The 14369-nt window shown below is 39.4% G+C and overlaps 1 protein-coding gene across 2 annotated transcripts in view; it reads right to left on the bottom strand.

Annotated features, from left to right (window-relative positions):
• Nell1 (neural EGFL like 1) overlaps positions 1-14369 on the bottom strand; it is a gene marked incomplete at its 5' end in the record, with an annotated part of 791721 nt that overhangs the window by 579736 nt on the left and 197616 nt on the right. For both annotated transcript variants that reach the window (XM_005401727.2, XM_005401728.2), the window contains 2 exon segments: positions 7674-7756; positions 8382-8454. In XM_005401727.2, coding sequence (XP_005401784.1) covers positions 7674-7756; positions 8382-8454 — 156 coding nt within the window.

Raw genomic sequence — 14369 nt, 5'->3', positions numbered from 1 at the left:
AAAACTACCCAAACAAAAAGAGAGAATAAAATGCTCGAAACAGTTCCACAGATTCTTAGCAAGATATGTTTTTCCCCCCATCAACACAAAGTTGAATCATTCTCAATTGAAGACACATTGACTTCCATGGTCTAATGAGTACCAAATGAGACATTAAAGTGTATCTCGGGAACCTCATGGGTGTTCATAAAGGTGTGTGCTTTCAATTCAAGCCTGCGCAGAAACCCACTAATGAATGTGTTCTCAAGGACTTATTAGAATGTTCACTGGAGATCTAATAAGGAACTCAAATGCACTACATTCATCTCCCATCATCGTCTCCTGTTACTCACACACTAACTAGAGTGTCATAGTTTACAAGCTAGGGAATCACTGCTTCCTTCCCAATGAGAAATTCTAGGGAGCAAGGGCTAGAGCAACAAAAACCAGTCTAGTTTCCCTGGGTCATTCTCCCCAAACAGAGTGACCCAGGGATTTACTGTGATGTTCAGGTGAAGGTCAGGTGAGGTGAGCAAACCCCTAGTTGAGATCAGAATTTTGTGAAATAACCTTTTCCTTTTTTCTAGGCCACTCAATCATTGCCACTAATTACAGAGTCTTAGCATCTCCAATTTCAAAAGAATTATAAAGTTTGGGTATCTTCAAAAGAAATTCGTCATGGTGATTACTCATTTCCACATATCCAAGGGTGGAACACTTATTACCCCCAAGGAAACTCATGTTGTTATTGTTGTTGCTAGCTCTGGATGTTTGGAACAACATTTTGGTTTATGATGTGAGCTCTTTCTCTGCATTTTTCCTGCTACGTTTAATTTGTCCGTGTAACCCATACCAAGCAAGTCTAATCTTCCAACATTTGAGGTTCTCCTGGCATTGCGTTGGAGCTTGACCACATTCAACACGACCAGATTTTTTAACAGCTCTTTACAATATGGTTCCAATCATCTCTCCTGAATTGTTTCATCCAGCCTACTTCAATTTGAGTTTATAAACATAGAACAGGATCTGGGTTGTGCCTCCGTAGAGAGCTTTCCCACAAGCACAAGGCCCTGGGTTCAATCCACAGCACCACAATAAAAGAAAAATATATGCGAAAAAGTCTGAATGTAGATAGCTTTTTGGCCTAAACTATCTCTTGCCATAGACATGCTAAAGAACAATTCAGCCCAAGAGCAATATGACTTTTCTCTCTTTTCCCTTACATCAGACTGACATGACTGGAAAACAAATTCCATTTCCTAACAGTTCATCTTATAATTTCTCTTTTTCTTCTCAATCACACTTCATGTATCCATGTCTTGAATCTTCTCCCATATACAGAAAATCAGTTTAATCTCTGATCCCACACAGATTATTTTGAGCCATTATTTTAGGTATAAGGGTTGGACCTCAAGAACAACAACTCCACCACCTTTCTAGGTGAGATTGAGTTTCAATCGATACATGCCCCCGCAATTACCCAACAGTGCTACACTCCATGTGAAATTCTAACTTTCAGATTTGCCATTCATTTCATCCTCTTCCTCCAAACTTTTAGAATATTTCAGGAAAACTTGCCCATTGCCTACGTGTTGTGGGTGGTAGCAAAGGCAGAGAAAATAACACCCTCAACAAAGTACATGCATCATGATCAGCCCCCAAGGGTCTAAGGGTTGACTATCTGAAATATCAGCAGCTTCCTGTGACTCCTTTTAATATGTATGATCTTCCCAAATTTCATGTTTCATTTAAAACTCAAGCCTAATTATAGAGTTTCTAGAATCTGTGATAACTAAGATCTTTGGGAACTCTTCAGGAAACACAGATAAAATACATTTCCAAGACTATGGCAAGGCTAAGTGACCAAACAATATATAGGTCAGAGATAATAAAAAGGAAATAGTAACTTAGTCCTTATTATCTTTATTTCATTGCTAGAAGCCTAAGTAGTTCCTCAGTAAGGTTACTTCCTGACCAAGGATTGAACAAAAAGAAGTTGAACAAGATCTCCACACCTCCTAAAGGTGGCTCAGAATAGTATATCTGTTTGAGAGAGAAGCATCCCTACCTTATCCTGAAAACCTGAAACAACTCTGGTACCATATCACTCCAAGGAGGAAACATCATAAAGACTAAATGATTCAAAAGGCAATTCTGTATTTATCCTGAAAATCTATGCACTTGCTTAAGGTGAATATTGGTAATTATCAATACTGGTCCATCAAAGCTGAACTATATTCATCTATAAACTCAATTTCTGAGGAAAACTTTAGTTTTAATATAATGAATCTTTTCTCCTTTCTGACCTTTGTTTTTATTTTACACGTGTTTAGCCTTTTCTGACAACACTGACAAGCCCTGATCTCTAAAATAATGTCTGTGTCAAACAGATACAAAGACAAAAAGATATTAAGGCAAAAAGCTAATTTTTCAAAGGCATTTAATATGTAATCTTGCCTTCCTTTTCCCCTGCTAAATCCTATAACAACAACAACAAACAAAATCAACTCTGAATCAAAAAGTGAATTTCATTTTCTGGCACTGGCATTAGCGTGCTGAATTTACACAAATTCACTTTCAAAAGGTATTTCTACACCACCTGTCATTTTCTGAGAAGACTGGCAGATCCAAAAGAGATAGGGTATCAGATCTACATCTCTATTCTGTTTACCTTTGTTCCTGTATTTATCTAACTAGCCACAGACTGAATCACTTATTCTTCACTCCCCACATTCTAAGCTAGACAGAGGAAGCATTTTGCACTGTAAGAGGTCAATGAATGGATCTGAGTATATTAGTCATACAGAACATTGCTTTTCTTCCTTTGGAATACTCTTTACTTCACATTTGCCACATAGAAGGGAAAATCCTGCTCTTGTTGTTGTTGTTGTTAAACCTTTAAGCTTAATTGAACAATCATTAATGAGCCCTTCAAAATAATGAAAAGCTCAAAACTAAATATGTTAAAGTTGAAATGCTTCTCAAAGTTCTCCTTGATTTGCCCACATAGATTTATCAAAGATTTAGTCACAGAAGTAATTTAAAATTGTCAAGTCTCTCATATCTTTTCTCTCTGAGTTTGAGGACAGAATGCCATTTCAGCACAGATGGGTTCAAGAGCAGGAAACTGGTCACCTGGCGCTACCATAATACACCTGCCTAGCAGGGGGACAGCTCCTGAAACACCCACACTGCCTGGGGCAATGTCAGAGTGAGCTGGTGGAGTAGTGGAGTCTTGAGAATGAAAGTGTCAGATAACAACAAGAAGGGGTATTATTACTTTAGATAGCTATCCTGCACCTTCTCAGCACTAAAAAGTGTAGTTTTTGTCAAAATGTCAGGCTTTCTCAAAAGACCTCTTACCCAGTCTCATCTCTGTCACTGGAATGTTAGTAAATGGAAACCAGCATCCTTGACCTTTATAGGAAAATAGAGAGTGGGCAATTCTAGATACACCCTGGGCTGAGATGATATTTCTATCTGTTAGTTTCTTTTGTTTTGTTTTGCTTTTGGTCTTTTTGAGATAGGGTTTCACTATGCATCTCAGGCCAGTCTTGAACTCACTTTGTAGCCCAGGCTGGCCTTGAACTCACAGCAATTTTCCTGCCTGAGCCTCCCAAGTGCTGGGATTATAAGCGTGTGCCACCACGCTGAGCTTCGATCTATCTATTAGGCTACCAATTCCTGTCCTGCCTGTACCCTGAGCAATCTCACCAGCAGTGTTCTGGGATCTCCTCTGCAGCTCAAGTGTCAGGCCTTTCTGCTGCTTTCCAAGACTTCTCCGCACCTGCTCTAGACCAAGGCCCTGAAAGCAATTTACAGTTTCTGCCCTTCTTTGTGACACCAAAGCACCAGGGAAGGGTGCCTTTTCTTGGGACCATCTTTCCTTCACAGTCACCCTTTTTTTTTTTAACTCAGTTCAGCACTATAATGAACAGCGGCCACCTGTTGTTGAATGGCTATTGTGAGTCCTGCACCAAACTTCATTTGCCTGGTCCCCGGGTAAACGGTTATCACCATTCCCTACACAGGGAAGCAGCAGCTACCAGTCCAACCACTTGTTCAAGGCTATGACATGAAAAAAACATAACAAAAGAGGTCTCAGAATCAGATCAGCCTGACTCCAAAGCCCACGCCTTACCTCCACCATGATCAGTGATTACACTCCTATCTCATTCAAGGCTACTGGACAACTTGACCACACTTCCAATACTCAGCTCCAACCCCAGCAACTCAGTCTTGCCTCAGTAGGTTTACTCAACTACTGGCAGGGACTGAGTCCAGACGGACCTGGTGCCGTAGCGCTCCCTCTCCATCAGAAAATCATGTTTTGCTTTCAGTGTGCCTCATATCTCCAACTCCATCTTCTTTAATCAGTCAAAAAGGTAAGCTACACTTCTGCTTCCACCAAGATGGCGGACTAGACACCCGGAAGTACGTCACCGATTGAACTGACTGAAACACCATATTCAGTATACAAGCGGAAACTTCTGAAAATCATCACAGAGCTAACACAAAAGGAAAAATGGCACAGAGGTCAAAACAAAGTGACAGCAGAGATCTCAAGAGCCAAGCAAGCACCAAAGAACCTATACCCCACAGGTTTCTGCCCATAAAGTCCTATCTCGAAGGCTGCACAGATGTGTGGAGCAGAGTCAGAAGAGATCAGCCCAAGACTCTGGTCTTTAAAAAGCTCCTCCAGGAAGGTGCAGGGCCACCAGGTTGTACGCTGGTTTACAGTGAACATAAAGGAAACAAGCCTTGCACAGGAAAGCACAGAAGGAACATTTTCTATTCAGGCCTGAGTACTGGCTACATGGGGTTAGGGGGCTCAGAATTCTTAAAATTCTTTCCTGAGAGTTCACCTAGCCTCTCCTGGGCTCGAGGACTTATGCTTAACAGCATGTACCATGTGGTATCCTCCAGTGGTTCTGGCAAGAGCACACCCAATGTCACCCAGGATGACAAATTCCCCACTACTTCCCAAGGCAAACAAGCATCTCAAAGCCAAAAGAGGAGGCCAAGGCCTTGTTTCTGAGACCCTCCTTCCCGACAAGCTCCTGCAAACTGTACACTCACTCCCAAAGGGCATCATCTAAAATCTAGCTCAGCTCCATGAAGCAATCAAACAAGCATTCCTCTTTTCCTTTCTTTTTACTTGCCCCTTCCCCTTGCTGATCCCCAGCCTCTTGCTCATAGCAGCCACCTCCTTCTCTTTACCAGTTATTTCCTCTTTACATATTTTAACTCTCTTTCTAATCCCTCTTTTTTCCAACCATAAACTTTCTCAGTCATGTCAATTTTCAGAATCTAAGGACCTGAGCTCAGGTCCCAGCTCTGCACTGCTTTACAAAAAGCTACCTTTCTGGATCAGTCTTCTCCAAATAGGATAATAAACTTAGCCTCCAAGACTATTGTATGAATTGATTTAAAATTCTTAAATACTAGAACTAACACATACAAAATGTTCAATAAATATGATCTAGTTGAGTGACTTTCCAACTTCTTCTAGATTAAAGATTGACAAAATAAAGCTCAGGGGCCAAGTCTGGCCTACCACTTGTCTTTGGATGTCCTATGAGCTAAGAATAGTTTTTATATTTTTCAATGGTTATGATTTTAGCAATTATAAATTATTATATTTAAATGAAATAATTATATACATAATATGCTCAGTTTTGCTTCTTGGCTGAAAAAGCCCAATGTTTACTAGCAGGCCATTTACAGAAAAAAATTTTGACAATTCCTGTTTTGGATTACCACAGATTACACATTATGCAGTGAAAACGGAAGTACTCAGTTGTAGAATTATCATTCTCGTTACAGTTTGGAAGAAACAGACTTACAAATCTGCCAAAATGACAGGAAAGGTGGGATTCAGGAGGCAGATTAAACCATTTTCAGCTTGCTGTATCCCACCATTAGATACTTTCTACCTCCCTGGTGCCCACTTTACATTATAATGCTTTGAGGATAGAACTCCCTGTGGCTCCTGGATAGTGTACAGCTAAGAAGAGAAGAACGGCAATGAGGAAGAAAAGGCATCCTCAGAGCCAGAGAATGGAGACCCACAGCCACCTGAGGCTGAGTGACACGTTTCTTGTTTCAAACCTTTACTAGCATGCTAAAATATACTTAACAGTATTGAGATCAAACCGCTTCAGACAATATAAAATAAAAGCCTCTTAAATGCCGCAAGCTAGGTGGCAAATAACTGCCTGTGTTTCACATCTCCGCAGCACTGTGACGTGAAAGGCTGATGCTTTAGTCTCAAGCTCCAGACTCAATCTTTCTCTTTGCAAAAATATTCTATTTCTACCTCCCAGACCAAAGGGGACTTGGCTTGGCCAAAAGTCAAGTTTGATATAGAAACACTGTCTTCAGTGGCACAGCCTCTGGACCCAAAATACAGCCCTACCTCCCAATCACTTAGCTACCCACCAAATATTTCCTTCCTGCCATGCCTGAAGGTGGGCAGCAGTCATAGCCGCAGGTAGAAGAGAATGAATGTATCATCTTCACTGTTATTAAAATTCTTCCTTTTGCAGAATATAATGTCTCTCAGGCTCAAGTGAATTCTCTCCTCACCCTAGGCCAAACTCATATCCATCGTTAATTCATATCATAACAGCATCAGCCATATTTTCTACTTTTTCCAACGCCTTTCTCCACTAAGGCTCAGGGTTTCCATGATGCATCTACACTGTGTGAATAGATGTTAAAGTTTCTAAATGCTTAACTTTTGTCTCAGCCATTCCATGAGGACTTTCCTGAGGTAGAAGTCCCCTCTCACTCATCACTGTATCTACAAGCCTAACACACTGCCTGGCAAATAGAAGTTTCACACAAGATCTTTGCTCCATGAATGATGGGGAGGAAGAAAAGATGCAGAATGTTAAAAACTGAAAGTGTCAAAATGCAAATGTTGTTCCTCCTCATTTAACTTAGGCTCAGTCCTAAAACAAAGCATAGGTAAGGTCTTCCTGTGACAGTAATCTGTTTTTAACAACAGCTATTTTGCCTCTTCTTGATCTTTGGCAATAACTCTCATATCCAAAATACACTAGCTTACAAGCAGAAAGGATTCTAATTGTGTATCACCTCACGGTGTTATGAGGTTAATACCCTTGGGGAAATTCTTTTCCCACTCCCAGTAATACAGGAATCTGCAGTAATACATATTGCCTCTTGCTTCCAATATTTTTCTGTTTTTATTTTAAGGGGAATTTTTTAAAAACAACAACAAAATAACAACAACATAGACAAAAGCAAAACACAAAAACATAAAAATGATACAGGGTCTCAAAACAAAAAGATAGGAGTTAACAGTGGTTGTTCTATTGCATAGTGTCATCTTCAACAAAGTTGCTCAGATTAGCAGATGTAAGACTGCAAGATTGATCAAACCATTAAAGAGAATAAGAAATAATAAAAAAAATTAGAAACAATATAGTGCTTCTCTAAACAACCAAAATATTTTCAAGAACAGCATTTAGCTTCAGCCTACGGGTATCAAAAGTCTGAATGGTTATGCTTACTAGAGGTAGTCCCATTTCAGGGGAGAGAAAAACATTCTTGTCCTAACATACTGCAGGTGGCAAGGCTAAAAATGTTTGCATTATAACATATCACTCTAAATGCTTGATATGACAGAGAAAGAAATGAAACACCACAAGTGAAATTTAGATACCTACTTTTGCAGTCATCTTGGCCAAAAGCTCTTGTAAATCCATTATTCCTTGCACCAGGCTTAAGAAATCACTGCAGGTAGGGCAAGCTCAATAAAGAAAATATAAAATACATATTGATCTCGTGCTAATGTAAGAAAGAAAATTTTAAAACAGTTATTCCATAGTAGAAAGGTTTTTGCTCTTTTGGTTAAAATTTTGATGAAGGCAGAGAGGATTTCAGGTCTGGATCTTTTTCTTTTTTAATAAGAAAAAGAAACAGGTAAAAAGGGCTATTGATTAAGAAAGCCACACGACATTTCAAAATTAAACCCTCATTTTGACAAAGAGGTGAAGAAAAAATATAAAGATCATAAGAGAGAAAAAGTGAGTTCATATCCAAGTCCAAAAGTTTAAAGAATAGCTTTGTAGAATAGTAATAATTTAAAATACACACATGTAAATAAAATTGAACATACCTGTTTTACAATACAGAACCTGTTCACACAACCCTTCCCCTGCCTTCAAATTTTGATTTTGCATATAGGAAAATCATTTTAAAACTTCACACACACAGAAGCATACAATGTAGATAATGAATTTCCTCCTGGTACCCTCACCATCTCAGAAGCCAATGCTTGTCTTCTATGTATGCCCTTCCAGGTGTGTTTCTCCGACATTATTAACAAGTTTTGCGATATTTAAAACTCACAAATGTTTTAAGGTACTACTTACTGCGATTTAGGTTTGGACATTGTGTTATGTATCCATTCGGCATAAAGATGATCTTTCCATCCTGGATGATCCCCTTGATGAAAAAGAGATAAGTGGTAATCAAGAATCCAGTCACAGTTCAAGTGGCCCTGCACAGGCCCACAACCATGTAGGTCAGATTATCTTTTAGAAAGACTGATTCACTCAAAAGGTGAGCTGACCTTTGCCCACACTGAACCTCTCCAAATTATTCTCTTCTAGAAACTCTGAGCTGTAGGTTCATTTTGCCAAAGCCCAAATTAGCTACCACTGTTTAATTCCAAAGAGATCACAGCACCTGGATCTGTTGGTGAGAGTTTTTAAACTCTCAAACAGACACTGATGTGATTAAAATCCTCTTCAATGCCTTAATCATCCTGGTACATTAAATATTGCTGATTTACAGGACTTCTCCTTTAAAGTGGGAGAAAAGACGTAATAGACTGAAATATTTCCACTGACTCACTTAAGCAAGGAAACAAAACTAGACCTCAGAAAAATTCCCTAATGATTTACCTCCTCCACTGAGTATTACTGAGGCTTTCTAGGTCTTTAGACTTGCTCAACCTTTGTGAGAAAAGGAGCTCTCTTCATGCTGTAATTCCTCTGGAAGAATACCCAACTTTAAGAACATCACCAGGAGCAGCATCTCTCAGTGAAAACAGTGACGTAGTTCTGGGTTTTTCATGTTAAATTTAATACTCTGTTTTTAGGATTGTTTGGGTTTTTTTTCTGATTTGACTGAAACGATTACTACAGAACAGATGGAAGATGTGGAAGGTGGTTCAGAATATTGAGCTTCACCTATAAATAAAATACAGGCTTTAGATAGTGCTACAAGTCTTTCAGAAGAAGCAACACATAACATTTATGTGCTCCTCTTCAGCAGAAGGCAATCAGCAAATGCTGTTTTCTGCTTATTATTTCAAGCTAAAGTATTCATTGGAAATATCAATTGAAATAACAAGATCACAGTACTACTTTGCAGAAATACACACATTTATTAACCTCCCCCTCTTCGAGGATGATACAGCGTTCATGGCAGCAAGAGGAGACAGCATCCCCATGGGGAGGAAGGCCTGGCTCCGCACCTTCACATTAATTCATCATCAAAAGCATAGGAGGGCTAGGGAGCAATTAATGGAGCACATGCCAAATAAATCAGCTCTGGGATTGGGTTGCTTAGTTTTCCATGCAAATTAACGCCTGCCTTTATCCCAGCTAGTTGGGAGGCTGAGGCAGGCAGAACACAATATCAAGATGATCCTAGACAAATTCCTTTAAAAAATGCTGAAAATGTAACTCACTACAGAAGCCCTGGGTTCAAATACCAGAACCAGGAAAAAAAAGAAGGCTAAGGCACCTTTCAGACACATTTGAAACATAGAAAAAGTATAAGAGGGTCTGAGTTCAAATTCTGGATCTGACTCTAACTTACTGATAGGCAATAAATAGACCGCCTTCTCTGAGCCTCAGTTACCTCATCATGAAAATCAGCTCTGGATAAAAAAAAAAAAGTTAATGATCCTTCTAGCACTCAGGTTCTAGGTCAGTGAAACAGGTATCCAAGTTCATATATATATTTCAGAGAGACAAAGCTATAAATTTCCATCAAAAACAAACCACCCAAGAGAAATTAAATATCACATCAGAACACATCTGTCCAATCAAGTTGATTATGGATGAATTTAGAGTAACAAACATATTAGTTTGCCCAGGACTTAGGAATTTCTGGGATATGGGCAGTTTCAGTGGTAAAACCAAGATATTCCCAGGCAAACCAGGACAGCTGCCAACCTTGGTGACACAGAGTGGGCAAATACATATATGTGCTGGGAAAAGATGAAGCCTCTCTATTTTCCATTCATCAGGAGACTATAAATCCTTCTCAGTTTTTTCATCCATAGGACAGTAACTCAGAAATGTGGATGAAATTTATCATGGTATCAATTATATTTCTAAAAAAATACAAAATCCATTTTAAGAAATATTGCATCCCACTTACCCAATATCAACAAACTGTAAGACACAGCTCTTTTCTTTTTTTCTTTTTTTACTTAAGTGACCCTACTGATTTTAGAGACCTGATAAATTACACATTGCTTCCCCACACCTGTCCCCTAGCTCTTCCGTCCCACTTTTAATCTCTGGCCCATGCGTGCATGTGTTACACAGATCAGTAGATGAAGGTCAATGATGTTGGCTGGGACAAAAACAGAAATAAGAGCTGATCGCTTCCCAATGCTCATTAACACAAAAACCCAAAGCACTTGGTATTTCTTCTCAAGAAAGGTCACGGGGTTGGCCCACACACTGGCGTAAAAACTGACCCTTGTCAAATGAATCAAGATCGGAATGTTAATTTGATGCTGAATGGATGTGATTCGCTGCTGGATTAAAACAAAGGTGGCGCTACAATTCAAATGCTAACTGTCACCCAAGGAAGTGTGAGCCTATGTGAGCCTATGCGGCAACATGCGTGTACAAAAAAGAGAACTTCCGAAACTGCTTCAGAAAGTGGGGAAAATGATGGATAAGTGTGTTGGAAGGAAAAAGGGGTTAATGGTAATGTTTTGCTGCAAAGGTTCTCAAACCACCACCCAGGACCAGGGACATGTAGCATCACCAGTAATGTGGCTTTTTAGCAAGCAGGCTGCACAGCAGGAAGTGACCTAGGGCAGAAAGCCAGGCTTCCTCTGCATTTACAGCCCCTTCTCATTGCTTAGAATACTTCCCGCCATCATACCAGCAGGGCCATTAGATTTCCACAGAAGCGGGAGCCCTAATGTAATGTGATCCAAGTACCTGCTCCTTTGATTCGCCTCAAACCACCCCCTACCCTGCACTCGTTGGAAGCTTGTTCCATAAAACCAGTCCCTAATGCCAAAAAGGTTGGGAACCACTGTTTTCCTGTAGTCATTTCTTAAATTCAGGCACTCACGATATTTTTGATCAGGCTTTTATTTATCCAAGCAGCTTCGCAAGAACGAGCCAGGTTTTGCATTGAGCTGCCATGTGGATCACTTAGTGACTAGATGTATACTGATAGAAGAATTTGCTAAACTACAGAAAGGGGTTTCCTAAAATATGAAACTACAAAGTAGCTCAATCTGCCTTATGCCTGCCAAAAAAAAAAATTCTCTATGAGGATTTCCATAAGAAAATGCACCTGCCAGCACTGTAACTACTCCCCAAAGAGTTAAGGAGTAAAAGACAGAATTTCTGTTATTTCTCCTCCTTTAACTTTACAGAGATCTATACATAGCTGGAATTGCACCTTAGCAGGGCCTGTATTAGCTGACCTCATTGGATCTCCTTTTTTCAGACTCAGGTTTTATTTCATATCATTCATCTTGGCAGTGTTTCTCAAATATCAAGTTCCTTAAGCTCCTAAATACTTGAGGTTTTGTTTAATAATTATGTTCCCTGGACAACCTCAAAATTTCTATTTCATCGGGAAACATTTTTAAAAGCTATTCCAGATCAAAGGTTCTCACCTTAAAAGAAACCTGCTCTATTGTCAACCACGGGTCTCTTTTGGAGCAAGAGAATTTATTCACTAAGAGTTCACATTTTTTAAAAAGAGATTCCTGTGCCTACATCTGAATAAAGTAAAATCTCACAAATTTGGACTTGAATGGAAGCCAATAGAATTACTAGATATAAATACCATGAGGACTATCTCAGTATGATCTGCTATTTTTTTTTAGTAGATGTCACAACGTTGGCACAGTAAGTATTTCAAAAGTATCAAATTCCTGGAAACTACCAGGCCATAGTGGTTTATGCCTATCATCCCAGCTCTTTGGGAGGCCGAGGCAAGAGGACTGCAAGTTCAAACCCAGCCTAAACAATTTAGCAACTTCAGGAGACCCTGTTTCAAAACAAAAAATGAAAAGCACTGGGTTTTGCTCCATGCAAAGGTCCAGAGTTCCATACCTGTATCAAGAAAAGAAAAATACTGGAAACTGTGAATTGCACAATATTGAATCACATAATTTAGAGAGTTGTTAGGATCATGTAGGGCAGTAAAGATATATAATCTAAAGATACATAATCAGAATTTTCAAAGAGGTTGGGAAAGGACTGTCAGGTATACTTAGGAAGTGATTCTGATTCCCGCAGTGAGACATACTGATCTAGGGCCAAGTCATCTGGTCATTTTACCATTGAGAAGCTTAACACTCTGATAGTTCCAGTAGCTTTCCTAAAGATCACCTTAATTCAACACCTTATACTACAGGCCTACCAACTCCAAAACCAGCACTGGATCACTCTAAAATGCAGGTAAAAGCATATCATTTGAGGGAGACCTGTAGCTACATGAACTAGCAAGATATTGCTACAAAGAGGTCCTATCATCAAAATGTGGTTCTATTTAATTGCCTGAATAGATAGCTACTAATCAAACATGTATAACAAATTATTTGCATTCGATGTTAACAGTTTGCTAAAACAGACTTTCAGTGCTAGAAAGCAGAGGTGTTTTCAGGTGTTAATATTTCCTCCTGCAATCTCATTAATGCTATCAATTTGCTGAACGATCACTTCCTCACTGTTTGCTCAATGCCAAGCCTCAGCAGATCTGAACATCTAACTAAATCTCAAGATGCACAGCACAAATTAATAAACTTTACTCTTCACACTGATGAAAGGGGAAAAACGGATACTTGTTTCCCCTTTTGTTAAATCTTCCCATTGCCACCCTCTCCTTGGGGCAGGCAGTTCAGAGTGCACTGGAAAATAACTGCGCACAGAGGCTGGACATTATGGCTCTTTAATGTTTGAGGAAAAGATGTCATTTCCATTACTCCCAGAACTTTTCTCATTTTGCAGTAGGAACTACAGGAAGATGCAAGAAAAAAAATTAGAGAATTGTGCCATTAGGATCCTCTTACGTATGGCAGAACTAAGATTAGGGGAGCTCTCCTCAACACCCAGAGCTTTCTAATATAAATGAAGGCTGCTGCTGTACCGCCAAATAATGCTAATTCTTTTTTAACATTTCTCTTTCCCTGCAGATCTCTGTTTACTCTGAAGAAAATGGTTCTTTTTTTTTTTTTTTTTTTTTTTTGTATGCTAAAACACTGAAACAAATTGCTTTGAAAGGGAAAGCGAAAAGGGGTGAGAGAGTTTCCTGCCAGGCATGTAAATATGTGGATGAAGATGTGTTCTGTTTATAAACTGGCAGGGACTCAAGCTTTGGCATCAGGGTAACAAAAAGTAAGATGTGGGAAACTCACAAGGAAGATTTTCAAAATGCAACCAATCATGTATTTCTGCCCCGAAGACAGTTAATAAAATATTCCAGCTTGCATAAAAGCCAAGAAAGACACTTGTCGGCTCTCATTATGATCAATAAAAACTGTCAGCTCATTAGCATATCATTAGCCATCCTGCTGTTTCTCTGTTAATGCACAGAAATATTAATCTACAAATGTATATGATTTCTCAGCTCTGTGACTTTGACTTTCTGCATGAAAGCAAAAACAAGAATTAAAGATGGGAGGAATTCAAGATAGCTTCTTTTTCTATGTGCCTATAAACATATGTTTACCATCTGTAGAATTATGGGAAGCAGCTGAGGTTTAAAAAAAAAAAAAAACAGCTGTGGCATTAAAAAAAAGTTGTGATCAATTTCACTTCCCAATGACAGCTCAGCTGTTAAAGGAGACGGCAATGTCCAGGTGAAAGAAAGGATACACGCAGACCCACATTTGTCAGGCAGAGCAAGAGACAGAGAAGCAGGAGGTAGAGACAGCTCTGAAACTTCACGCTGTCCCTTGGCCTGCCTGAACCTTCACGTGCATGGAAGGCTTCGGTATTTATTCTCCCTGAAACCTCAGTTTCTTAGAAACTGTCAGAACACTCAACCCAGGAAGCTTCCTATATCTCCCTGCTGTTCACCTAGGCTCTGAAATGGTAATAGCATCACATCATCAGCGTAGAACGCACCGAAAGGAAATTGAG

The sequence above is a fragment of the Chinchilla lanigera genome, unplaced genomic scaffold (genome assembly GCF_000276665.1).
Source record: "Chinchilla lanigera isolate Chin_1 unplaced genomic scaffold, ChiLan1.0 scaffold00075, whole genome shotgun sequence".
NCBI lineage: Eukaryota > Metazoa > Chordata > Mammalia > Rodentia > Chinchillidae > Chinchilla > Chinchilla lanigera.
This window is presented reverse-complemented; position numbering and strand designations above follow the sequence as displayed.